Source organism: Centrocercus urophasianus, unplaced genomic scaffold (genome assembly GCF_019232065.1).
Source record: "Centrocercus urophasianus isolate 14NV4802_14NV808 unplaced genomic scaffold, USGS_Curo_1.0 seq_14, whole genome shotgun sequence".
NCBI classification, from domain to species: domain Eukaryota; kingdom Metazoa; phylum Chordata; class Aves; order Galliformes; family Phasianidae; genus Centrocercus; species Centrocercus urophasianus.
In genome coordinates this window covers 7,995,018-8,021,985 of record NW_024884586.1, presented here as the reverse complement: position 1 = coordinate 8,021,985, position 26,968 = coordinate 7,995,018, and the positions used below count along the sequence as shown (strand labels likewise).

The following is a 26,968-nucleotide window of genomic DNA, read 5'->3' as shown; positions in this document are numbered from 1 at the left end:
TTCAGATGATACATTTATTAAATTAGAACAAAAAAGTTTATGTATTCTAGAGTGCAAGAAACATTTGGACACTGGACCTCAATACAGAGAAACAATGTCTTCAGAATTATTACAGCAAAGAACATTCTCTGTATTGTATTACAGATCAACCAAACAAGCAGTAACATTTGTAAGGGAAAAAACATTCGGTACCATCAACAGATGCAAACAGCAGTAGAGAAGAAAGCAGCAAGGATCTAGCTAGACAAAAAATGTTCCTATTCTTAGCAAGTTCAGGCTCTTGGCAGGACTCAAATTAGTACTAAAAGCATTCACTTCTAGCAGGTGCCAGGCTTTTACATCTGGCTTTGGCTCTGAGCTGCTTGAAGCTGCTGAGCAGAACAGTGTCAAACAGTATCATCCCACCAGCATTTCATCAAAAGCTACGACAACAGTGACAATTTACACCAAGAATCAGACTTTTGGTTCCAACGCTTTCATTTCACAGACTGCAGGAAAGCCAACCTACTCCCCACCTTTTTTCCCCACCTCTTTCCAATTCAGACCTAAATGAGCAGATTGCCTGAGGCTATTTATGCTGAAAAGCTGAGTAGGATCACAGTCAGTGTTTGTTTTTAAAAGACGACCTTGAAATAAAATTTTCAGCTATAATGCATAAGTAAATCAAGATAAAAATCCCAAGAACAGTATTTAAATACAATCTAACATCTTGAATCCCATCTACTGGCCACACTGCTCCTGAATCTCCTGTCTTCAGCTCCTACCTACCCTATTTTGCATAACATTTGCATAAAACAAAGACATAACAACAACAGATATTTAACAGGAGCTACAGCTTGCTCGGAGGCCTGGAACCTAGTTTATGAATAAGCCTAGCTAACCTAGCATTCTGATTCCTTCTGAAGGTTAGAGTTGAGAAGTGTTTGTTCTGTCCTTGAAAAGGAGCTGTCACAGGATGCAGCACAATTTACCAGCCATTAACTGAACTGTGACTGCTGCTTTTATAAAAAAGCTGTTATTGTGGATCCCAGCATTTTAATATAAAAAAATCCAATCGAAACATTTTTCCTGAATTATTACATCTCTATCAATTCACTCTGAGGAAGAGTCAGCACAGGGGAGGTCTTCCTGGACACAGCTGAGAGTTGAAACTTCATGAATATTTACCCTCATGGGCAATGTCAAGTCCCCGTGCTATGAAGACAAAGGCCAAATGCCTCCACACCTATTCAATCACAACACCTACAGTAACTGGAGGGAAGGTACAAGAGGAGTTTCTTGATGAACACCTGTTTTATTTTAGAAAAACAAAATGCAGGGACTCCACTACTAAAGCACAAAAAAGGTACTCTTGGATTTCATTAAGACCGTGGAGGATGTCTAAGCATATTTATGCTTTCAAGGGTAAATTTACAACTGTAGGGAGATTTGTAACAAAATGTAAAATTCTTTAATATGGAAAAAAAAACAGCTTTAAAAGATCAGGAACCAGAATAGATTTAAGCACTGTATTTTAAAAGTTTCAGCATCATTTTTCATTATAAAAAAATAAATATTCGTACTTTACCACCAGTGCTACCCAAAGATTTCTTATGTGTAGGTAGGGAAAAAAAAAAAAAAATCAGCTTTTTCAGCAGATATGAAAGAATATTTTAAGTGTGTGACATGCAGCAGAGTTTGAGGAAAAAGAGAATAAGAGTCGCTTTTCCCTATTCCAGACTCTGCTTTAAATGCAAAGTTCTCATGAATCAGTTAAGAGCCTGGATTTCAAGTGTACATTCATTCCAACTCTTGAAAATGTAACAGTTTATGGCTATTGTAGAAAGTATCTGAAATCAAACATTAAAAAAAGATAGAACAGCAACATTGCACATCACTGAAATAATTACCTGGTTCATACTACTTAAAGTGCATTACTTTATCATCTACACAGACACTGCAGGAAATTATCCACCAGGATACCCAGTGCCTACTGTAAGATTCTGCAGCTCCAAGATGAACTGTTCTGGAAAAAAAAACAACACTAATAATAAATACAAGCAACCTCTAACCTCCTCTGAGAATCAGACTAAGTCAGATATGTTACATTTTCTCCCACAAAGAATTAATTCCACCTGTATCAAATAAATTGGGTTGGGCCAGTTGACCTTCAGAGATGCCCTCCAACCTCAACCACTGTGACCACAGCAACCACCATCAACAAGTCATTGGGCAGCTCAGTGACATTCAAAGATTCTGAGACTGTTTTCCATGCTTCTACTTTCAAATTGCACAAAGAAATACAATAGTTTGTCTACTCACATACAATGGTAGTTTTGCTGAAATATAGATGCGAAGAAAGAAGCCTTAAACAGATCATACATTTCTACTTTTTTTTTTTTTTAGATCAACAGCAACACCTTAAATTTTTACAGCTTCATTTATTCTCTAGACACAAAATCTTTCCTCCTGTGCTTCTGTGTTTGTCCTTTGAAATAGTCATGGGAATGTAGAAGCAGTAATGAGTGCAATTTGCAGTGGGAGTACATTAGGGCTCTGTTCTCTGCTACAGCAGTAGACTGCACAAGTTAAAAAGTCATTTGTTAAGATTTTACAGATATATAACCATGTTCTATGGTGTGATAAAAGCCCCAAGTGGACACGAGATAATATACTGCTTTGGTGCTCAATAACTAGATTGAAGGGAAGATCTCATTAGAAATACCAGCAAGCACAACCTTAGAAATATAACTTACTAAACCAGAAGTCTTCCATCAGTCACAAGCAGTTGAATATCTCACAGCAATAACTGACCACTGCAGGACAAGCAGCAGGACCTTCTTTTAATTTCTGCTATAAACAGGTTGCTTGGTTAAACCTAAACACTTCAGCAAATAAATTGTTCAAAAAGCAAACCCTCCACTGGAAAAGCTATTTTTCCACTCTACCAAACAGTAGTAAATCCTGTACTGCATAGAGTTATTCTGTAAGAACAAGTTTTTGAACAGAGGGAGAGAAAGGGAAAAAAGCAGCATTATTCCCTCAGAATACAGCCAAACAGGGCACAGATGATATCAAAGGTGTTTCAGCGCTGTATTGTAGGACATTCTCTACCTGCACATACTCAGTTTAGCATAGGAAAGTGAAAAGATCCAAATGCTCAAGGAGAAAAGGGGATATATTCTTGAATACAGGATGCACTAACAGCAAACTGTCAGGAAATTCTTCCTCTAGCTAAATCCCTGGCTTGGCAAGTAAAAATAAGTGGCATTGAGGAAAGGGACAACGCAGGAAGTGATTCTATGATTCTTCAGTCATCTGAAGCAAGGAGTTGATAGCTGCATTCTTGTTCCCTCTCTGAGCTTCTAGCACTGAGCGGATTACTTCTCTGTCCATGTTGGGAAACATGTCCTGGATAGATTTCAGGTCCTCTTCATTACACAGGTGCTGAGGATTGACTGCAGGAGGTGGTATTGCCACAGGGACCATGTCAGGATTACAGACTGCAGGCATTCCTGCATGCAGGAAAAAAAAAAACACGAGAGAAAAGTTAACGAATGAGCATGAAGAAGGAAGTGTTCCATCCCTTACCACCAACCCACCTACCTCAGAGACAGCAAAGATTGCTACAACCAAAAGCACTTTCCTAGACCTGGTTCTCTGCCCAAGTTAGGTTTCAGAAGCAGTAAGCAATATGGCCATAGGTACAGCTCAGAATTAAGATACAACCCGTATCAACCTGGCTTTCATGTAAGTCATCAGATACTAAGTGTATTTTAGGCCCTATTGTATTTATACTGTGATAAACTGCTTTTTAAACCAAAAATATACATAACCAAGAAGTAGACATTCAAAAAGTGTGATCTTCATCACATTAAAAGGAAATCATGTCCATGAAAGGACTCAACTACATACATAAATGAATCTCAAGCAAATGGTCTTTCCTGGTTCAAGTGCCTTCCAGATCCTCCTGCAGAGCCCCAGAGTAGCAAAGTACAATTCCCATTAAGCCCACAAGGGTGCACATTACTTCTCCAAGTACCTCTGCTTCAGTACAAAATCATTTGATATTTTTAATGAACCTTTTGCATTGCTGTGCATAATTAAAGCACTGTCAGATTAGAAAGTTTCAGAATGCGAGTTCTTAAATTACTCTTAAACAGAATTAGTATTAGAATTCACATCATTTGACTTTTATTATTAACTTGGCCTACATCTGCTGCTGAAAAACTACCATTTGTTTTTGAAGAACTAAAAGCACATACAGAACATCCAGAGGCTGTTACCTCTTCTGAAAATAGCCTGTTTCACTACAAGCCATTCCCCGATTATCTTAGTCTCCCATGTTTATACATTAGTTTTTTCATTTCTGCTGTACTGTTTCTAACACAGGGCATGGAGAACTGTCTGCATCACGATGCAACTGTGCCAGTGCTTCACACAGCAGCTCAGTAAAGTCATTCATTCCCTTTCAGATGGTTTATCCACTTTTCAGTACACTATTCACCTGATGTTTTCAAAGAGCAGTCCACAGTAACTCATACATCCGTACGCGTAGTAATGATCAAAGCACCACCAAATATGTATTTTATCTTTACATGTAATACCTGGTTTAACAGTTACCTAGGAATGTCACATTGTGTCTCACTCAGTGACATCAGAGAGTTCCACAACTTGTGCAGACTTAGAAAACTGCAAAGAGCTTTTGAAGTGACAAACTATCTTCACTTGATTACTTTCTTATATGATGGACTCCACTAAAAACCTCTTTCATGAGGTGATCACACACTTATTTTCATTTGTTCAGCAGATCTTCAAAATAGCTACTAAAAAAAAGATGACATTTTCACGATTTCATAGAAAAGACTCCTTTACAAATGACAACATAAGAACTGCAGCTAAGGTGAGCACATCATCCTTACCCACATGTCCCTAAGACACCTACAGTTCCTGAGGTACGAGCTTCTTCTACAGAACCACATTGTTTACGCTTTCTAACTTGTACAATTCTTTCAACCTTAAAAGTAATGAACTAAAATTGATACTCATGGTTGGATCACCAAAACCCACCTTGACTTATATCAAACTCTAGTTGACAATGCCCTCTAATTGAATACAATCTGACTGCACTGCAACTGTTGTTTTACTTAACATTCTTTGGTATTTCTTCCTTCAACTTGGACTTCAGTCCTATTCAATTTCATGCTGGAGTGCATTACTGAATTGTAAGTGTCTGAATGCTTATCAGTCTTCTCCAATCTTAAAATTCTCCTCTTCTTCAGCTTTATTAGAAGCAAAAAAGGAACCCAGGAGCTCTAAGTCTAGGTAGCACAGGCTGCACCTATTTAAAAACGTTCACACTGGTATCTAAATAAAAGCCTCTTCTCAACATAATTTTGTTACCCACACACTCAAACTATCGCTGCCAGCCATATGTACCACACTCCCTCACAAGGACATTAAAGCCCCCTCCACAACCACCTAAACTTGGGCTCTGGAGCTTCTTAAGCCATTTGGATCATGTCCCCTCAGAGTCTGCTTAGCACTATCAGATTCTTCGACCATCTGTCAAATCAGATTATGGTTGAGCCCCAGAAGTAAACCACAAAGTAATCCTCACCAATGCTGCAAATGTAACTCCTTACACAATAACCACATCCAGCAGCAGCATTTCACATTACTTCTTCTAAGCTTCAACACACTTCAACTCCTTCTCACACTTCCTCAAACACTGCATTTACAAAATATACGTAACTTTGAAACCATGCAAGTTTGAAGGCATAAAGTGAAAGAACAGAGCAAGACAAGTTATGCTTCACTTTGAAGTGAAGTTTCCTAACTTTCTTTAATAAGTTATCAGCACCATGAGACTATCCAGCTACCAGCTTAGCTATTTAAGATCTGTCTGTAAAAAAAGACCAGTTTAAAACATTAAGACAAATGAAGCATCAGCTCACTTCCGAAGTGTCACAGCATCCTATAGCGTACCAGTAAGCCTGCCTCTGCAAAAAAATGAGGGTGACAATTTCCTTATTGCTTACATCAAAATGATAATTATGAGGCCAGATATCTGCACAGGCAACCTAAGCACTTTCAATGTAAATATCTGATTTTAGAGAGGAGATATTTCTTGCCAGTGTTGTTCTCCCCACATTCAGACTATATTAGAAGAAGTGGTATCAGTGATATTTAATAAGCATTTCCAGAATAAATGTTTATTTCCCATGAAAGTCAACATCACCAGTTTCAAGAGTACATTTTTCTTGGCTTTGTTGTTGTGCCCCCCCCGGACCAAAAGTATCTATTATTTCTGAACTACAAAATAGCAAGCATAACTTAAGACTTAAGCATAAATTTACACACTATGTATTTTAACATACATATATATGGAATGTATGACATACATGTGTGTAACAGTTGTTACCAGAGTAGCTGTAATAAACCTCAGCTTTTTCTTTGTTGAATAAAATCTGCTTTACATATTAAGCAGCTCCTTTCACGAACAGGTGAAGACTGAAACTAAACCACATAAGCATCCTCTAAGCATAATGGAACACTCCTGTGTTGCTCTCAGATTAATAGGTGATAATAGGTGTCACACATCAGAAGAACGGAGCACTGTTTTCTAATTCAGTGAGATGGCAATGGCAAACATGCTGGCATAAGCAATGGCATTCCAGTAAGTGAAGCAAGTACAACAGCAGTCAGTTGCTAAAAGCAGCAAGGAAGCACCAAAGCCTTGAGTGTAAACATTTTCCAGCTGCACACAAGGCATTACCACACTTATTTTACTGTTCAGTCAAGCACCCTACATTTATTAATTCATTACTCTTCTGTCTTATGTACAGGGATGATCCTTCCAAAATTAACTCATGAGCCTCTTCAGCACAAGTTCTTTAAAAGAAAGACAAACATCAGTATCACTCTTTTTTTTATCTTAAGACTCAAGTTTTGTATTCCAGTAGGTCCTATTGACACTTGCCTCAGAAAGAGAGTCAGTTCTAGAAGTACAGATGCCACCACTTTTTCTTTAATGTTGATTTTTAACCTGCCAAGCAGCTAGGTGACATGAAGAATATGAACCTCCAGGAGTTTTACAGCTCCATTGCTCTGATGAAACTAAATACACTGTGGCACACCTCTCTTGCATTTACAGTGTGTTTCTGAGATTCAGAGCATCAAGGAGTAAATTTTTATCTCATTATGCATAAATCTACAATTTTCTGAACATACTTGATTGAACACCAATGCTAATATTGAAGGTAAGGATGTCACAATGTCTTTGCACAGTTCAAAAGTCAAACGTGCCACATTAAATTAAGCTTAAATTGAAGAAAAATGGTTTTCAACAGAACTCACCTTTAGAATCATGTCAGATACTTGACTTCACATGAATCTAAAATGGTCTGTGTAAGATGCAAAATAAGTGATGAAGTGTTACCTTTTACAAAAAAAGGCTAATTTAAGAAGTAACAGAAGGTAGGTGACAGGCTGTCTTGTCAGAATATCATTGCAGAGCTGAGTTCTTCACTTCAAAGTTCACAGTCATGACATTACCTCATTCTCCCCAAATCTTGCAGTAGAACAACTGCAAGATTAAAGTTCGTCTTCCAAGAAACCAGTGCTGCCAGCAAAAACAGCTCAGTGACACAGAACAGTTTCAGAAGAAAATCAGCATCACATTTGACCAACCCATCACCAATTACTTTAATTCTTACATACTGAAGTTGAGCAAAAGATTAAGAAATCTCCCACAGATTAGAAGGACTTCAGCAATTTCAAGAGATGCATTATTTTATTGTGACATCCGAGTGGAAATACCTTGTGGTACAGTCTGCTGTAATGTAAATAAAGCTGTCATATGAATTCATGCATAGACTTGAATCGGTGACAATGGGAGTGAGTAGAGAGCTTGGAAACTTACCCAGAGCAAAGTATTCAAGCCCTAAAGATAGGTGGAAATGAAGGGGCAAGGGAAAAGGAATAAGACATGGGAAAGAAACATTAATCTATATTTAAAAGAAAATGAAACATTTAGTTTCTAAAGGTGAAAGCTAGATAAACTGAAGTAACTGCACAAAAACTACACTACCTAATAGCAAAAATGAAATGCTGCTAGGATTCAGTCTCACAGCTATTTTTGTTCCAGCACTCAGAAAAAGCCTTCTAGATGTGCTGTTTTTATTCAAATAATAAGAAAAGCTTCCAAAATAAGCAACTAGGCATTTATAGCAAGGATTATATTTTATAGCCCAGAAAGGACAACAAACATCCATACTGTTCTGAATAAACCACAACTTTCATAAACTAACCCAACGTACCCCATATGGAGACCTAAAGGAGTAACATACACATACATACAAGTTTGCCTCTAAGGAAACTAATATTCCTCTCTGAATGAGCCTTGGAAATTTTTATTTTTGAACCTACTTGCCATAAAGGTGTTGTTGAATCAAGTGCAAATGCACTTTATCCAGTGACAACTTAGCTGTAAAGAAATACAGCTTCACTGAACTACCTGTGCTAAACTACTGCCTTCCATATCCTTCTCAAAGACCAGCTTTGATTGGCAACCTATGTATCACACTACTTATTCAACGGCACTAAACTGGCTGAGGTTTAGAAGACACAAGTGAAAGGATACGAGCAAAGCCAAGTTTTAGAAGAACTTCTGACACAGAAGTTCAGTATTCTCAAACCCAATTTATGTGACCATCGTTTGTAGCAACTAGTACTATCATCAGGATTCTTTAATTTTTAAAACCTTCAAAGCAATTTCACGCAGTGCAATGCTGTATGAGCAATATCAGTTGCTTTGACCTTAATTAGGAGGTTAGTTATGTATGCCAAGTTTTTAAACAGAATTTTGTTATCCACAAAAAAAAACAAAACAAAACAAAAACTGTTTGGTCCTTCTAGACACAACTAAATTTGACTTACTATCATCTCACTGTATAGCTCAGTTATTTTGGACAGTTCCCACAAATAACTGTGAACTGGATTGGATAAGCATATTCCAGTCCACCTACTGAACCTATTTTCCACCTTGACAACACTTAAATTCTGTCTTGTCCAACAGCAAAATCTTGTCCCTTACCGAGGCAATAAAGGAATCAGCGCTGCTCTTCCAGTTTCCTCAAAAACCTAATAGGACTTTACCATCCACACTCATTTAAGTGGCCAGGTAGAAGGAAAACAAACTGAAGAGACGGAACAAGATAAACATACTCCTGTGGAACACACTGCTGCCTTTCTTTAAGCTACATAATCATGCCTCAAACAGTAGAAGTACTCTGGAGTCACTTGCAAAGAGACTTCAGCATTCTTCCAATTATTATGAGTGGGTCATTAGATTAGTGAATAGGCAAAGGCTTCAAAACTCACAGTGCTTTGAGAAATTCCCACAGTGCCCACAAATTCTGTGAAAGTAAACACGTGGCAGAGTAATATTCAAAAACTCCTCAAAAATTGTGAAAAATACAAACAGGTGAAGGCTGGGTTATAATAAGCTAGTTTGGCATTTAGAAATTAGCAAAGTACATTCAAATTTTCTTGGAACAAAAAAGTTTAAATGGAACGGTGGGACTCCACAACATCTTAAAAATAAAAGTTCTGTCATCAGGAAGAACTTTTAATAAAGAAGATTATAGTAGCAGTACGTAGAACAAGCATGCAGCATCTTCACAGAAGGGAGACACACCAATAAGACCAACATATAAATACTCATATGATAAAACGTCAGGCATTACAATCACATGCACCAAAACACCAATTGTTTGTTCACCTGTCCAAACTATTTTTTTTTTTTTAAATAAAGTATTTCTGAAAATATACTCAAGGTCAACACAAAACTCACAGAACACCGAGATATTAATCTCAAGATACACCACTGTATTTTTTTTTCTAACTCTACTACTGAAGATCTTCCACTTTCAGTTTTACCTGTTCAGCCAGATGTCTGCTTTCAGTTACTGAATTTATCTGAAATTAACCTCTGCTTCATTTTCAGTTTGCAGTCTCACTAGCACAGCGTGAATATCACTGTTTTGATATGTTCAAGAAATTCTACAGCTTTTTTTTTTGTTAAACATCTAACCACCTATTTAACTATTTAACCAGCTATTTAACCCCACACAAGATACTAAATCTGAGGTTTACTAACTGCTTCAGTGTATCAGGACGTGATGAATCCAGAAGTAAAAAGGCATATCTAACACAAGAACAGAAAAGCCACAGAAGCTTACCACAATGGAATGACACTTCAGAATATACACAATAGTTTAGACTAGTTTGCTGGCAAAGCAAGCAAGACTTCAACCCTGAGAATGAAGCTCTAGAGATAAAAGCACTTCAAATGAAGCATTCTATAAATTTTCATCAGGGAGTTCAGTATGTAACCAAACTTTCCTATGCTTTGCTTTAACTCTAAAAATGAAGCAGGAGGCAAATGTTCTTAAGTCAAGTATCCAGACTTCTATTGCAAAATCTGCTTTTTCAGCAAATGAAATTTAAATTCAATCAAGAATTGAGCCTAAGAGAAAAATATATTGTGCCAGTCCTCAGTACGGCAACTGTGTCCCATATACTCTACCGCTCATTCATACAAATATACGCAAAGAAACCCAAAATACATCAGTGAGATTATTTTCCATGAAGTGCACTATCTCGCTGAATTCATATTCAAACTAGAGCTTTTAAGAGCTGAAAGTAAAATAGAAAAAACAAAAAACCAAACTTTGCTTACCAATTATTGAAGAGCAAATACATGGTTGTTTACATACCTGAAGCTTTTCACTTTTGACAGTGAAACTACACAACCTAACTTAACACATCCACCTGTACAAGTCCAAAATTTACTTTGCACAGACCAAGGCAACTGACAACTGCTTTCTTTTAGCTTTTTTTATATAGTTCTATTGATTTATCTCAGAGCTCCCTAATACTTTCCATTAACAATATTAATCAGTTCATGTGCTGCGCAGCAAGTTTCCAACAGAGCATCTTCAAGGTCCACAAGAAAGATAATCCCTTTGTAGTCAATTTTAGCTAGAGGTCTGACCACACAAATCTGATGTGCTTTCTGAAGTCTGAGCATTTTCTCACCTAGGTTGCCACCATCTTCACAGCACACAACATCTGACAAACTATATTCCAGTATATTTACTTATTTAATGACTTGACATTAGTCTAGATTTCAAATAAAAGCTACTTGTTCTGACTTCATAGCCATTTTAATTCGAACTTACATATCTTACTCAAACTCAGAAGTCAAAGGCTGAAATCAGGTCTACATTTAATTCATTTTCTCTTCTTTGGTATCGTGGAAAAAAGTCAAGGATGAAATCACTTATAAGTTCCCTTTGCATTCCATAAATGAAGAGAAACTTGGTAGATATCTCTGCACCACCCCTTTACGTGGCAGCTTTAGTCTTCAATGAAAGACAACATACCTGCTATAGGCACATATCCCACGCCTTGCTGGTATACAGTGGGCATCAGAACCACTGGCTGGGGCTGCATCACCATGGCAGCTGGCAAAGACTAGACACAAAGCACAACACATTAAAACAATTCAAGAAATGCCAATTAAAACAATGCTTGCAAGAAGTCACCACACTGTAATACAGAAAATCTGCACTGCATGCCCAATAAGACCTATGCAATTTGTATTAAGCAGAATTTTTGGCAAGTTAATTGAAATACTACTCTTTGAAATGACAATTGAGTGTAAATCAGAATAAGCACATCATGCTAATTATCCTTCCCCATCAGCTTGACACAACTGGCCACTGAAGTTTTGTTATTGAAACAAATTGTTTTGAAACCTGGCTTTCTAAGTTTTCATACTTTATTCTTGGGAAAATGAATACATTCACATTCATCCAAAGTGAAAAGCTAAAGCAAACCTGAATTTTATTAAGAGTAGAGATTAGTCCATATCATTTTTTTCAGGTAAATTACTACTTTTAGAAGTGTCCAAGTCCATTCCTTTATACTACCACAATTCCTGTTCACTTTCATCCTGAAAGACATTAGAAGGTCAGATTCTGTGTGCGACACATCCATTGGTACACATTTTAAAGGTTAATAAAAATTCTTTTGCCCTAGGGGTTAAAGGAACAATTAAATGTTCAGTTGTGGAGCCAAATAGGAAATTCAAATAGCAGAAGCACCTGTTCATAGTTGTGTACTCAGCAACAACTTGGAACTTCTGATCCACAAGCACACTAGGAAGCACTGAGGAATTATCAGGCTATCCAACAGGTACTTATGGCAAAGATAATAGACTAGAGAACAGTCCAGAAGCTGCTAAATAGACCAAAGTCAGCAGTTCAAAATAACAAGCACTAAATAAAAATGGAAATAAGAATTCAAGTCATCAGATCATTCAAACTTTCCAAAAAGACCAAAGAGCTGCCATTACTTTTAAATTGACATGACCTTCTAAATATGCAGTGGAATCTTTGTTTGTTGCAGTTTTAAACAAACGAGAAATCAAAACAGATTATTTGACTGAGGATTAGCCAAATAAGTATTCATTTACTACCTCGCCAAGAAGGATTTACTAACTTAACATTTTTGGCTGCTAACCGCAAAATAAAGTACAAATATTTTAAATGCTAACACACACAATAGTAAGATACAATGGAAATACTCCTGCTTTAGCCTAAAATATCTTCTTTCATTACCTCTCATTCTCATCCTAAACTTGACTTACCGTGTATGACATCACCAGGTTAATCATTCCCTCTTTGTCGTCACCCTGCCTTCCACTCAGGCTGTACCATTCGTCCTCCACATTTCCTTGTTTTAGAGATTCAGGAATCGTAATGTGTGTCCAAGCAATGCGATCATCCATTGAAAAGGCACGCTAGAGGAGAAACAACAGAAGTCTCCATTTTACCTTACTGCAATCTACCTGTACACATGAAGAGTCACAGCGTACAGACTGCCAGGAAATCACCTCTCAGCCTTCTTGTATCTAGGCTGAACAAATCAAGTGACCTCAGCCACTCCTCCTAAGTCTTGCCCTCTAAACTCTTTACTATCTCTGTTGCTCTCCTTCACGTGCTCTCTAACACACCACAGTCCTATGCCCTCCCGATAGTGTGGCATCCAGAACTGCACACAGTGCTGGAGGTGAGGCCACACAGCTCAATGGTCCAGCCCTTCCCCTCACCCAGCAGGCAGCGCTGGGCCTGGTGCACCCGAAGTACAGATGTACAGATGCCCCTTTAGGCTGCCAGGGCACACTGCTGGCTCACATTCATCTTGCTGTCACCAAGAACCCCCAGATCCTTTTCCTGCAGGCCTTCTCCCAAGTCTCTCGTCCCCTTTTCCATACATGTATCCAGAGCTTCCCCATCCCAGGTGAGAAACCTGACACTGCTCTTCTTTATGTGGTTGGAAATTGTCCAGCCCTCTAGTCTGTCAACATCTCTGCAAGGGCTCTCTAGACATGAGGGAGTCAATAACTTCCCCTTACTTCATATATTTGCAAGCTTTCTTAATATGCGTTTGGCTCCTGTGTCAAGATTACTTATAAAAACATTAAAGAGAATTGACCCCAAAACAGAGTCCTGTGGAATCCCACTAGTGACAGATCTGTCAGCCCAATCTATTCGCTATAACTCTTTGAGCCTGACTTGTCAGCTAGCTCTTCACCCACTGTATTATGCACTTGTCTAGCTGTATGCACCTGAGGAGGATACTGTGAGAAACAGTACTGAAAGCTTTTTTTGTTGCATGAACATTAAAAAATATTGACAGAAAATATTTCATGTTTTTTTTGTTCATTCTATGCCATATTTCCAGACTCCACCTGATTAAACAACCAGAATGCAGGAGGTCCTATCCATAAGGCAGAAAGTATTTAAACAGGTGTATATCCGTAGATAGCAATCACTCATCAGCAGTCACACTACTAAGAATCAGTTTACATTTTAAATATAACTCCAGTAATTCAGGAGTAGCAATAAGCATTGATGTGCCTCCCATCTTGCAGTAATGAAACTTCAACCAATTATCACCAAACAGCATTCAAAAGCCTCATTTGTGTAACAAGTACACAGCTACTGCAGTGTCAAGTTAAACTCACTCAGTAAGAGGGGCAGCAAAGAAGGGCAAGTCACAGACATTTGCCTCAGTTATAGCCTCTTGCTATGCCTGAGAACAAGTTTGTTCTAAGTCAAAGTCAACATCCCAAAATGGAACAGTTAACATGTAGGCACATAATCCCTGCTGCCAATAACAACATCAAGTAGAATAACACATCAGAATTTGTGACAGTGCTACTCCTATAAGCAATGTTTGCAGAGCAGGTTACTTAACTGAGCTGTTAATCAGATGTACTTAATCTGAGAAACTGAAATTCATAACCTGTGAACAGTTTATCAGTTCTGCACGTTAAGTAAAACGTACCTAAGCAGACATGTGGGGACTCGCCATTAAGTTCAGGCATAGATAAAGTTATGTTTCTGCAAATTATTCCCAGTGAACTACACGTCCTATATAGGATTGGTTTATTCTCAGTATTTCTGGGCTTGCAGTTAACCTCTTCCTGCATTGGAACAACGAAGAATTCCTGGGCTAACCCAGCAATGTAAAAACATGCTATTTTTAATAGGGACAGTACAGAATATAAGGCTGCAGCACATCTTGATAATAAAGAAGGGCTTCGATGCCACTCAAACATTTCTGCTTCTCTTTATTTGCAAGGAGCTCTGCTAATGCTCTGGTACCCCTTGTGAGGTAACAAGCTCTGGCATTCTTGGGCTGACATTCTTGGAGCTGAGCAAAGCTTCATATATTGCTGATCTTGAGAATCTGAGAAGTTAGTATTATCTCCCAGAGAGTGCAGCTAAGAGACAGCCTCTGCTAACTCAACTCTATCTTGCAGGATTCCACCTAAACCTTAGTCCAAGTAAGGGATGAGGAAATGAAAGCAGTATCAACATTCTGACCTCATCAAATATCTCTAGGTAAAAAGAGTCCACGCCCGGAGGAACAGTGCACTGAATCACTTTGTTCCAGCGAGGGTTCTTGGCTCCATTATGTGCTGTGGGGGTTTCATACACAGCATACCCCAGCCGTATCCGGCAGTAGGGATCCATGCGGGTCATTCCATAGTTCTTTGCCAATTTTGCCTGGGAAAAAAAAGAGAAATGAAAGCCCTTTAAGTGTGTAATACGTACAATAACTTGTGGTTATGATTAGATCACAAAGAATCAGTCATCAAACAGATATATTAGCTTGAGGTAGAGCAAAAATTTAATAAGAACATCATTCAGATTAGACACAGAGAAGGCTGGAAGTGCCTGGAAAAACCTGACAAGATTCTCTTTTTAAAGAGTCTTCTACAGAAGACACACATCTTCACCAAAGCTAAAATAATAAAACCAGCAGAAACATGATTAGGAAATTGCTTTATGTTCAATTTTTGCCTTGATTTCTGCCCTCCAATGAAACTCAGTATTATAAGTAGCCTATCCTCTTTTACTGAAATATTTAGAAGGATGAAATAACTTAGTTTCAAGAATATCACACAATGTTTGCAGTAAAAAGAATTCAATTCGAGTAAAATCCAGTTACTCATACTTTTCAGATATAAGAGCGTGCATTTGATGTCACATAATGAGGTGGGCAGTGTAAGCACAGTGGTACTGGAAGGACAGATACAGCACGTAATCTGAAGTAACCCAACATACTTTCACTATAACATCAGGGGAGCAGAAAAAAAACAAGTTTGTGACAGTCCTAAAGAAAACACTGAGTACTGCTGCACAGCTATGCCAAGTAGAAAACAGGTTCATATGACTTACAGCTGTGACCTGTAAGAAATGACATAGAATTCTTTTTACATTTAAGAAAAGAAAAATGGTGGCTTTGATGCCTCTCACCTGCAGGAGATACAAGGAGTTCAAACTGCTGAGACTTGCAACAGACTTAGGCACAGCAGCTGCAGCTCTGGCCTGGAAAGTCCTTTAATCCTTCAAGACATACACTGGTTTGACAATTATGTATCTGAACTGGTGAGAATTATCTTACACCGTTTCTTGTAAATGTGGGCTTTGCAAATTAAATTATCTCCCAACATTTTATTAGTAGCAGAAATAGCACACAGTGCTCTGTGTACTTTATCAACAGGCATTTAAATACAAAGGACTTAACTAGATCTCTGCATTCCACAGTTCAACTACGCCACGGTAAGCCTCCTATCCAAGTACCACGTGCCTCCATATGCAGCCAAGATTCCAGCAGCACTCCTGCTCAGACTGGAGAACAGCTTTTCGGAGAAGGATCTGGTGGACATCAAGTTAGATATAATTCAGCAACTGACCCCTGCAGCACACACAGCTGATTCCTAGGCTGCAACAGGAACTCAGCCAGCAGTTTCAGGAAGTCAGTGCTGGCAAGACCCACATTTGGAGTACTTTTCTGTGCAATTCTGGGCTGCCCAGCATAAGACATGGACATACTGAAGCTAGTTCAGTAAAGGGCCACTGAAATTATTAAGAGTTTCACAAAACCACAGAATGGCTGAATTTGGGTGGGACTTCCAGAGAGCCAGTGCTACCACCTCCTCAAAGCAGGGTCAAATGCTCAGTGCTGTGGTCAAGCAAGTTCTGAACATTTTGAAGGATGGAGGCTCCACAACCTCTCCAGGCAGCCTGTTTAACTATCTGACAACTCCCACAGTAAAAAGTTTGTGTTTTATAATTTTTTATTGCAATATGAGCTCCTTGCACCTCTTGTGGTCTTTTCAGTCACCAGAGATAACTAATCTCTAGAAATAGTCTGTGGAATTAATTACATACTGATAATACTCCTGCCCAAGCCTGATCTTCTAGGTGTCCCCAGCTTCCTCAGCCTTTCCTTAGAAGTCCAATGTCCTTAATCCTTGATCAGGGGAATCTTCTTGGACTAAATCCCTAGAGGTTCCCTTAACCTCAACTTACAGTTCTGTACCAAGTAGTTACACACAGCCATGGCATCGAGAACAGCCATCAGACGTCGCTCTTGAAGAAAGTACATATGTAATTTTTATCATTTTTTTTTGTCTTCACAACCTCCAAAATGTAAGTTAGCACTCAACACAATAAACACGAGTACACCTGCACAAACAGGAATCATCTGAATGTTTCTGTACACAGAAAGCGAGACGTAACAGCTCCTTGAATATCTCATTGCCTGAGCTCTTAATGAGTTTCTATACATGATAGGATCAAAATACCGTGAGGAAAATAAAGCACTTTCAGCTGTCAAAACAAATAAAGATGAACAACTTACTAACGTATAAATGGCTAGAAACTAGAGAGCTAACAGTAACACAGCATGTCATCTAATATACACGTTGTTTCCTTGTAGGCCTAAGGTTCAACCCAAATCATCTATACCCAACTATGAGAAAAAAGTCACTGAAGCCTCTACCACTACAAAGAACAGTAACATTCTTCTGCTATTCAAAGTTGCAAGAGATCCATACCATTGTGTCTCTGAACAAAGATTGGGGAATTGGTTAGAAACAGAGAAAGGTTTGCAGCTGCATTCAACAAACCTTAGATGTAACAAGTATTGAAAAAGCATTGCCTCCAGTCTTCAGAGTATAAGGAATATAGGTTGTGAAGGAATAAACTGACCAGCAAAAGACACAGGAAAAAAAGATCAGTACCTCTTTTCCTGAGAGATCCTATAGTTCTCCCCCTAGTAAAGGGCCTCACCTCACCATTAAAGCTTTAACCACAGAACACCTGGCTAGTCACTAAATACATCTTTAGTGTGTTTTTAGAAAAATACTTGTAAATACATGAGATGTTAACATGAAGAACACCTATTTTGCTGATGCAGATAAACAGAACTGTGCTGAAATCTTACACACCATGAAGGCAATAACTTAGTATTGCCAAAAGATCAATTTAGGGGTAACAAAGGGAAAGAGCAAGCAGAAGTTAAAAAGCTAGGACTATGTACTTGAAGAAAGCCTGCAGAAAGCACCAGAAAAAGTAGCAACATGTATTAAAGAAGTGGCTCAGTACAACACTTAAGGAGAAATATGTAAGCTAAGTGCAGTTCCTTGTAACAGTCTCAAAATCACAGATGTTTCCCAGTATTCAGAGCTTCTACAGGAATTCTTCTGTATCAGCACCTTCTTCTGTGATAGCAAGGTTTATAGGAAATTGCTGCCCCATGCATGTCACAGTTAAGAAACAGAACCAGAAAAAATACTGACGTACAAGAAAATTAAGCAACAAAAACTTTGAAAACTACTCACTCCCTAAAAACCAAGCAGTTGAATAAAAAATTCCACACAAAGTCTTTTGTGTCCACTAATGAAAAATGACTAAAGTTCATGTAGGTACAATTTATACCTGTACTACAGTAATGCTCAGTCTGCCCACTGTACTCATTGGTCCTCCATACTGCAGCTGCTGAGCTGCCTGGGCATCCAGTTGGATTTGCTGTTGCTGCTGGGTTGGTGTAATACGAAGAAAGTCTTGAGGAAGCTCACCAACATACACCTGGAAAAAAAAAAAAAAAGAAAAAACTTTAGATTTACATCTCCCACTTCCATAATGAACAATGGAAAGGAACAGAAAACCCAAGAACCTCAGCAAAGACATTCAGCATTTTACTCTAGTTCCGACAGCATCAGCAAGTAAATAATGACAGAACTGCCATACTCACTTTCTAAAATACTAAAATCCAACACAAGCCTCTGTGAAAAATAACAATGGGAACACACAAAGCCAAGGCTGTTCTACAACTGAACATTCAAGTAATCCATACAAACATCAGATCTACCAAGTTCCACACCCCATTTCCACGTGACATCCGATGCTGCCCAGCTCCTCCACTTATTCACCACTCACCCAATCATTCCTGTCACAGTACATAGCACCCTGCTTTCAAGAAAAAAGTGCACTGAAGCAGAGGCTGCAAGGTCCAATACGCTGCCATTACCATTAATAAAAGCTATTGCTCAATTGAAGTTGCCAGTATTTTGACACACTTGCAGCAGAGGTTAAAGCAAACTTGAAAGCTGCATAAATAAAACACATGGTAGCATTCGGAAGTGTTGCTTTCAAAATTAATCCTCAAGACATAACGACAAACCTTTCAGGAGAACTAGGATGCCCTAATGCCTTTTCAGTTTTTAAACACAGCCTGCAAATAACCTTGTCAAGTTTGGGATCAGATACTACCATACTAGACCCAGTGGAGAGATTCCAACTTCAAATAATCACAAATTAAGAAATGAGGAAAAAATTAAAATAGAAAAATTTGAAAGCGTCTCTCACACAGTAGGGGAGAAGAAGAATTAAGCTCATCTCTACTGCCTATAGAGCTGCTTCCATATTTAATAACAACACGTCTAGCATATGAAGACAAAAGACACTGCATTTCTTACATTACTGTCTCAGACAAGATTACTTAACAGTGTTCTCCAGCAAACACATGCCTACAGAACAACATCTGCAGGAAGAAAAGGCCCCTAGGACATTGCTTTTGAAGATTAGACAGCACTTACACGCCAAGATTGCATCCTTGAGATAGCAACAGTCATACAAAATGCAATTTGGCAAGAGATGCATTTGGCTGTGTTCAAGAGCCTCAGGGATCCTGGCAGCAGGAGGTGTCACATACCAGAGAGGAGGTGTATCAAAGCTAAAGAAGTGCTGGCTGCTTGCTGCTGGGAGAGATGGGAAAGAGATGCAGTTCTGCTCATAAGAGTCTTAAAATTTCACACTGAAAAAGTAATTTTACAGAAGGGAAACATTTTAATGTGCCCCCCAAAGATGGTTAACTGACAATATCTATATAAAGACCTGAAAGTGAATGCTTTAATGGTGACAATTAGACTACTGTTCTATTGAAACATCGAGCTCCTTTTTCACACAGCAACACTTCTCTTTGCAGGCATTCATCATGCACTGCCACAATGCTGAAAATACATTTCTCAAGAGTGTGACCAGAGAACATGCGCCCTGAATATTATTTTTTCACAACCATTTAAATTTCACAATCAGGTTCCTCATAATAGCTTGCTTCCTGAAGGAAATAGCTTTTAATTTACTTGTATAGTTCTTACATGCACCATATACAGAAAACTAATCAGTTATTTTCACAGCTTCAATGCTGTGAACAATTAGTAGTTTTAAAGTAGAACCGGCCATTTAGGAAAGATCTGCACTAGCCCTAGAATTAACAAAGCAAAGGAATTTGCAACACAGCTGGCTCCTTTCAACCCTTGACAACCTCCAGAAAGTTTGAAATTCAGAACTTTTAGCATCTAAGAGTACATATCATAAAGACTTCACATAGTCAGAAGTGAGAGCTGCAACTCTAAATCACATCCCCATACGTGCAAACTCCCTCTGCCAGCTCATCAGAAATCAGGGTATCATACAGCATTTGGTACAACCATCTTAATGCTGGAAACCTTCACTCATTCATTCATCATGGTTAGAAGTGAAAAAATTTCATCCTTTTTTTATTATTAAGTCATTCAAATACTGGTCCAACATAAAAAAAAAAAAATAAACCAGCCACTGAGATCCAAAAGAGACAAATCCAAGAAGGATTTTTAGTCATTGCACTGTCTCACACAAAGCTATATTTTTACACTGGAATTGCAGAACAGATATTCTAAGAAACTGCCAGCAGCTAGCATAACTAAATTCTCAAAAGATATCAGTAGTAAGCCCCTCAAAAGCAAGGCACAGGAGAGGCAGTCACTCTCAACTTCAGTGTTTAGCTGTGTATGAGATCTGGCGTAAGAGTCGTGGTGATGTATTCAGTAAGCAGCTAGCAGAGAACCTCATTGAGGAAAGAACATTAATCAGTAAGTCCTTATGCTGATTATCAGTTGATTCCATAGAGATGGAGGCAAATCAGCACTGTGCAAACTTTGTAAAGGAAACAGACTAAATTCTCCCTTCAAAGCACTCAAAAACAGTTAAGCAATTGCCACCTCCAAATCTCAATCAAATACAAACTCGAACAAATACAAACAGTTTTAAAGCCAGGAGAACAGGGGCAATGAGCTGGTATCCCACTCAGCACCCACTTCACACAGCATTCCCTCTACTACCATAACAGTCCAGGAAAGTGGTGAAATTCAACTCCACCCAGCCATTAACAGCACCATAAACATTCCATCTAACATGTGAATTTAATAGATGCCTTTTTCAAGCCAGACAATTATAACAGTGTCACCATAAAACTTAATTCTTCAGGCAGATGATGAGCAGGCATTCACAACAATAGGTCTGCCTCATCATCACTTCTTAATAAACTTTACTGACGGCACTGCAAATCAAGAATATGAACTAGCTAGAAACATAATTTCTGTCTGCTAGAAACATCTCATACCTCATTTTGAGGTGCTTTAGAGCAAAAATGCAGCAGGTGAAACAAGCCACTCACAATCAAGTTATCTCTTCAAACCAATGGCTCTGCAGGGCTAATTCAGGCCTGGGCTGTCTTAGTCTCATCTTCCTGTTACCTCTCACCCTCACCTACCATGCAACACTAAGTGGCAACTATAAAGGAAGCTGAACAAAAGAAAACAAAACAAGGGTTGAAGGTAAAGGAGAGGAATGTGTCATCAGGAGCTTTACATGGCTCACTGAGCAATTAGGTGATTACTACATTACCTTCATCAGGGAGGGAAAAAAAAAGCATCACCAAGAACAAGCAAAAATGCTCTCATGTCTAAGGATTCCAAACTGGCAAATAGATCCAAAACTAATTCTCAGAGAAATCTCACACTACAGAGCTAAAAAACACCTAGTTACTAAAATAAGTTGTACTTACTTAACCCTTAGATGCTTCCACTGTTTAAAAAAAAAAAACTAATAATTTATATAAAAAAACTAATAATTAATAATTTAATTTAGCACAAAATAAGAATTTTGTGCTATTATTATATGGCTTATACTTTGAAAAATTGGGATCATGAGATGCATCCAAAAGAGCTAAATAAGCTAGATATCATTTTCCAAGGCAGCTCTCTCATCTTTGAAAGCTCATGGATAACAGAAGCAGTCCTCAAAAATTGGAGAAAGATAGTTAAGTGTCACATTCATCTTTGCAAACCTGTAAGGAGAGAAGGGACGACTGTTTGCCTTGATTTTCAAACAAAGCTTTCAGAAAGTTCCCACCACATCTTGGTATCCAAGGTTGGTCACTGCAGTCTTAATGGGGATGGAGGAAAACTGGATTACTGAGCTCAGAAACTGAAGTTGAGCTGCCAGTGACACTGCAGGTTGGCTAACCTGTACGTTTCTCAGAAGTCTGTATGAGACCTAACACGTGTGCCTAATATATGGAATAAACAGAGGCTTGTTTGAGAACATGGCCAACAACCAGAGCTGGAAAAATACACTGATGGGAGCCCCATGAGATTCAGTAACAAGTACAAAGTCCTGCACTTTGGACAGAAAATTCCCCAGCATCTGTACAGCCTAGAGAACATCTGGCAGAACAGCAAGGGGAAGCCTGCTGGAATGCAAGCTATGGTCAAGCAGCATACTATACCATAGACTCAAAAGCCAGTAGACTGAAGAGAGTCATTATTTCCCTTTTCTTGCAATACTTAAGGCAACATATTGCAATAGTGCATCTAGTTTGGGGCCCAGCAGTACACAAAAAATAATCAAAAGCTCCGCAGAGATGCACCAAGGTGGCCCATGAGCAGCACAAGGTCTGTGAAGAGAAGCTCTGGATTCATCTAAAGCAGAGGAATTTTAGGATGTACTTCACACAGACTTTCCAGTGACTATGAGAAGGTTGTTCAGAAAACAGACCAAGTTCTCTTCTGAGATGCAAGGCAGGAATAAACTTAAATTGTTCAACTGAAATGGGAGGATTCACATGAAACAACAAAAAAAAGTCACATGGAGATCATAAAAATGGCTTTTGCCAGTTTTGAAGATCCTGCTGGACCAAGTTCTGAGCAACCTAGCCTGAACTCAACACTGGCCATGCTTTTAGGAACGGTTGGTTTACATGGCCTACCAGTATCACTTCTAGCCTCAGCAATTCTTATTCTGTACAACTTGTATTACTGCACGACATCTCCACTTCAACTTCTCTAGAACTGTAGTCAAAGACTCTATTCAGGCTTCTCAATTTAGAGATAAACAAAGGAAAGAACTACATTTAATAAGCTTTAAAAATTAATAATAAGCTTTAATAATAAGGCAAAATAAAAAGGCTAGCAAATCGCAAGCAATCAGGCATTCATTAACTTGCTCTCATGATTCTCTTTGCTAGAAATTTATCACCAACCTTGCTTTCATATGTGTATCTGTAAGCACTCCGTGAGTACAGTCATTACTGAGTATTTTCCCCTTCCCAGACACACCTACCAAATTTAGTCCCAACAGAATATTTTGCCACAAGCCGTTGCCCCTGGATTTTCCCAGTACATCTAAATTTGCCCCGGACATTGACACTTCAGATCTACAAAATACATTCCATAGTGAAAAAGCACAGCCATTAATAAAAACACTGGTTTTAGGGAAGAAGAAACTATGACAAGCCTACACTATTTTAGTAAGGAGGTGAATATTTTGTAATTTGAGGGCTAATAATCATATTCAAAAATGAGTTACGTAACAAAGAATGAATGAACATCTTAAATTCAAGCCATGTTTACAGAGGTCCTGAGCTACATTTCAAGACAAAACTTAAAATCAGAGATGACAATATTCATGCAGTTAAATGACAGTATTAGAACAGGAAAAGAACCAAGCATTCATTCAGGCTGTCCAATGGAAGAGTTCAGAGCAAAACAGAAACGAACAGGGAAGCCAAAGGAGCAGAAACCTAAGTAATCCTAGTTTGGCATTCAATCTAATTTCGGAGGACCTGACATAGTTGTCAGCACAGTGAATAATGACAGACATCCATTCTAGGCATGCTAGGCTAGCTGAAGGATCACCAACACGCAGCGCTGGGGTCTCAAACTCAAGACTTAATCTGAAGCCTGACCAGACTGTTCAGTGATACCTATCACTTAAAAAAAGGTAACCCTTCAGCAGCCCTTCTGTATTCAGCTGCAGCATGGATTTCAAAAGCTGTACTGTCCTTACAATATCACAAAACACAAAAACACACTAATTCCCTATCATCCTAAAGGCAACCCAGGAAATCTACATTCTAGCAGGATATTTACCATCAGCAAACAGAATTCCAGCTCTGTTTCGTCTGAAAAACTCAAGGGCAATCAGCACTTTAATTACTCACCAAATAAACGGCATCAAACTAGAAAGCATGGTTATATGAAAAAGACTGGCAGCAGTATAGAGCATACACTGCTTTCTTAGCTGCATGAAACAATCTTGAATGTTTGCTTGCCTGTTCAGAGACAGAAATGTTCTACAGCACCAAAGGGAAAAGGTTTCCCAGTCTTTTAGCACCATTTAGTGGCTATCCATTTGTAATGCAACTATACATAGAGGAACAAATACAACTCTATCTTCTGCTCTTCAGAGAATTAAGGAAGCCAGTATGTACTGTATCAGCATTCTCACCTGTGAATGACAGCTTCTTAATTACCCCAGTCTCTAAAATGCTAAGACAAAGAAAGAAAGCACACACAATGCTGGGAGCATATAAGAAAGAAAGAAAGAAAAAGCCAAAGGCAACTCCAAAAAAGTTCTTGCTAAAATCTCAGCTCAACCCAAAAGGACTACATCAAGCTGAAACAAGTCAAGATGAAATGTAATAAACTAAATACCAACAAGATATTTAGCACAAGTAAAACCTTCCTCAAAAAGAAATGCCGTTCCATTTTGTGGAGGTATTGCTACCAACACAACATTGTCTCAGCAAATCAGGTCTGCAACCAGGCCTGTTGTCCAGCTTTATCCAATCCAGCTGGTTACCACTTCCTTCCCCTCCTCCCACATTGATTCCCTACAAATTCCCCAATCTTTACCAAACATCAATCAAGGCCTGACTGGAAGTTATTTTAAAACTGTTTTGCCAGATACTTATTAGTAAAAACTGTTACATATTAAAAGAACAGCATTTGGGTGCAATCACACCATCATTCTCAAACAACAAGCCTATGGGGACGATTGACAAATTCCTAAGTAACAGAATAGCAGCTGTCCATCAGTAATAGTGTCAAAGAGAAAATAAAAAACTTAATTCACTGTTTTGACTTTAGTTCTCCACCGAAAACTTATTCCAAGAATACAACAATCATAAAAAAATAATTGTAAAAGGAATCAATTCTTAACGATCTTCCAAATATGGCACTTCAAGGAATTAAACTGATAGCCAAATAGCATTACTAGCATAAGATAATTACGGAGATTCAGCTTTTCAAGATCAGTAATTTAATAATCCCATCTTCCAGTCTCTCAGAGAGACTGCACAGACAGCAGCCGCAAAGAACCTAACACAAGTGTTTCTAAGAAATAAAACATAGGAGTACATAATAATTAGGGGAAGAAAAAGACTTAATCTGCTGAGCAATAAGTGCTTTCAGCTATTGCTCAGTTCTTCCAGCCAGCAATAGCACCGGGCATTAGGGAGGTTTATCCCACAGCGTACCTCGGCACTGAAAGCTTCCCAGCTCACCCTCAACGCAAAGCCTCACAGGACTGTTAAACCGGACTGCTCGGTTTCCAGCCCCGCGGCCGCACCGTACCTCAGCACGTCCCATGCTGCAGCTTCCAGGGACAGCTGTCTGAAGCCGCCCGCTCCAACTACGACCACAGGAAGCTCTACGCTACTCTGAGGAGAAATGCGTCAGGCTTCGGTTTGGTTCACGCCGCTCTGCGGATGGCGGGCGGCACGAGAGCCCGCGGCAGGCTCGCACGCAGACGAGGGCCGCTCGGCCGTCCGTCCGCGGGGCTCTCTGCCGGGCGGGGACCCGAGAGCACAGGCAGCCTCGGTCCACGGTGCCGCGGCGGACGCGTTCGCTCTCCTCTCTCCCGCGGACGGCGAGCAGGGGAGGAGAGGAGAAAGGCGGGCCGCCCGGGAGGCGCGGGAGCCGGCAGCACGCGGGATGGAGGGGTCCGCACCGGGCCGCGGTCGCCCAACCAACGACCGCGAGGGGAGTCTCTTCCGGCGCCCCGAGTGCGAACGCGGCGGCCCGGCCGGAGACACTCACCGGGCCCCGCTGGGTGCTGACGGTGGTCGCCATGGCGCCTCCCTCGGGCCGAGCTTCCGCCCCGCCGGGCCGCCCCGCCGCTCCCGTTAACCGCTCCAACGCCCGCCGCCGACCGTCACGCAGCGCCAGGCGCCCGCGTCAGCTGACCCCGACCCCGGCCCCGGCCCCGGCCCCGCCCCCGCCGCCGCGCAGGCCTGCGGCGACGCGCTCCCCGCCCCTTCTGGCTGTTTCCAAAGCCGTGCGGGACCACGCGCGTGCGCCGACGGGCCAGAAGCCCTGTTGCTGCTTGGGGGGCGCGGTGCTTCCCGTCTGCGCACGCGCCGGCCGACCAGTGAGGGGAGAGGCGTCAGAGCGGTACTAGTCTCGCGCGTGCGCACTTGCGCTCTGCGGGCTCCGCAGCGCGGCACCGCGCGGGGCGCCGCTAGCGGGCGCTGCTGCGCTGGGAACGAAGCTTCGGGGCCGCCATCTTGCGGGTGGTGACGCTGTGCCCTGGGGCCGCGGTGTGAGCAGCGGGGTGGGCCGTGGGCAAGGCCTGGGATAGGAGCCCCCATTGAGAATGCTGGGAAGAGAGCTGGGCGGGCTGCCCTCGTGCTGGCGGTGAAGCGTCTTGCAGTGTGAGCTCCAAGCAGCGCCTCTGCCGGGTCCTGCCGCGTATGGGAGCGCGGAGCCTGAGCATCGGTACGGTGTGTGCAGAATGGCTTTTGTCTCAGCCTCTCCATCGGCTGGACAGCCGGCCCTGCCTTAGTGGCCGACGCGGCTGAGGAGGTGACCTCCTTATCAAGCCATGTGCAACTGCAGTTCTTTCCAGAAGAACAAAGCGGCTTTAATATTCATCCGAGTGCCGCTTTGGGAGATAAA

The 26,968-nt window shown here is 40.2% G+C and overlaps 1 protein-coding gene across 1 annotated transcript; it reads right to left on the bottom strand.

Annotated features, from left to right (window-relative positions):
• On the bottom strand, positions 1-26,188 carry LOC122158066 (toll interacting protein). The gene is made up of 6 exons (XM_042814419.1): positions 26,111-26,188; positions 18,348-18,497; positions 14,943-15,125; positions 12,698-12,850; positions 11,430-11,520; positions 1-3,494 (listed from the first exon to the last, which is right to left on the bottom strand). The coding sequence occupies exons 1-6, from the start codon at positions 26,141-26,143 to the stop codon at positions 3,280-3,282; spliced, it is 825 nt and encodes a 274-aa protein (XP_042670353.1). The 5' UTR covers positions 26,144-26,188; the 3' UTR covers positions 1-3,279.
• Positions 26,189-26,968: the final 780 nt, after the last annotated feature.

Bases quoted from the DNA above. Each gene is read 5' to 3' on its own strand.
- LOC122158066 (XM_042814419.1), bottom strand. From the start codon at position 26,143: ATGGCGACCACCGTCAGCACCCAGCGGGGCCCG. The intron at 18,498-26,110 runs GTGAGTGTCTCC...TTTTTTTTCCAG, and splicing joins TCAGCACCCAGCGGGGCCCG to GTGTATGTTGGTGAGCTTCC. The intron at 11,521-12,697 runs GTAAGTCAAGTT...CTTTGTGTCTAG, and splicing joins ACCTGGTGATGTCATACACG to TCTTTGCCAGCTGCCATGGT.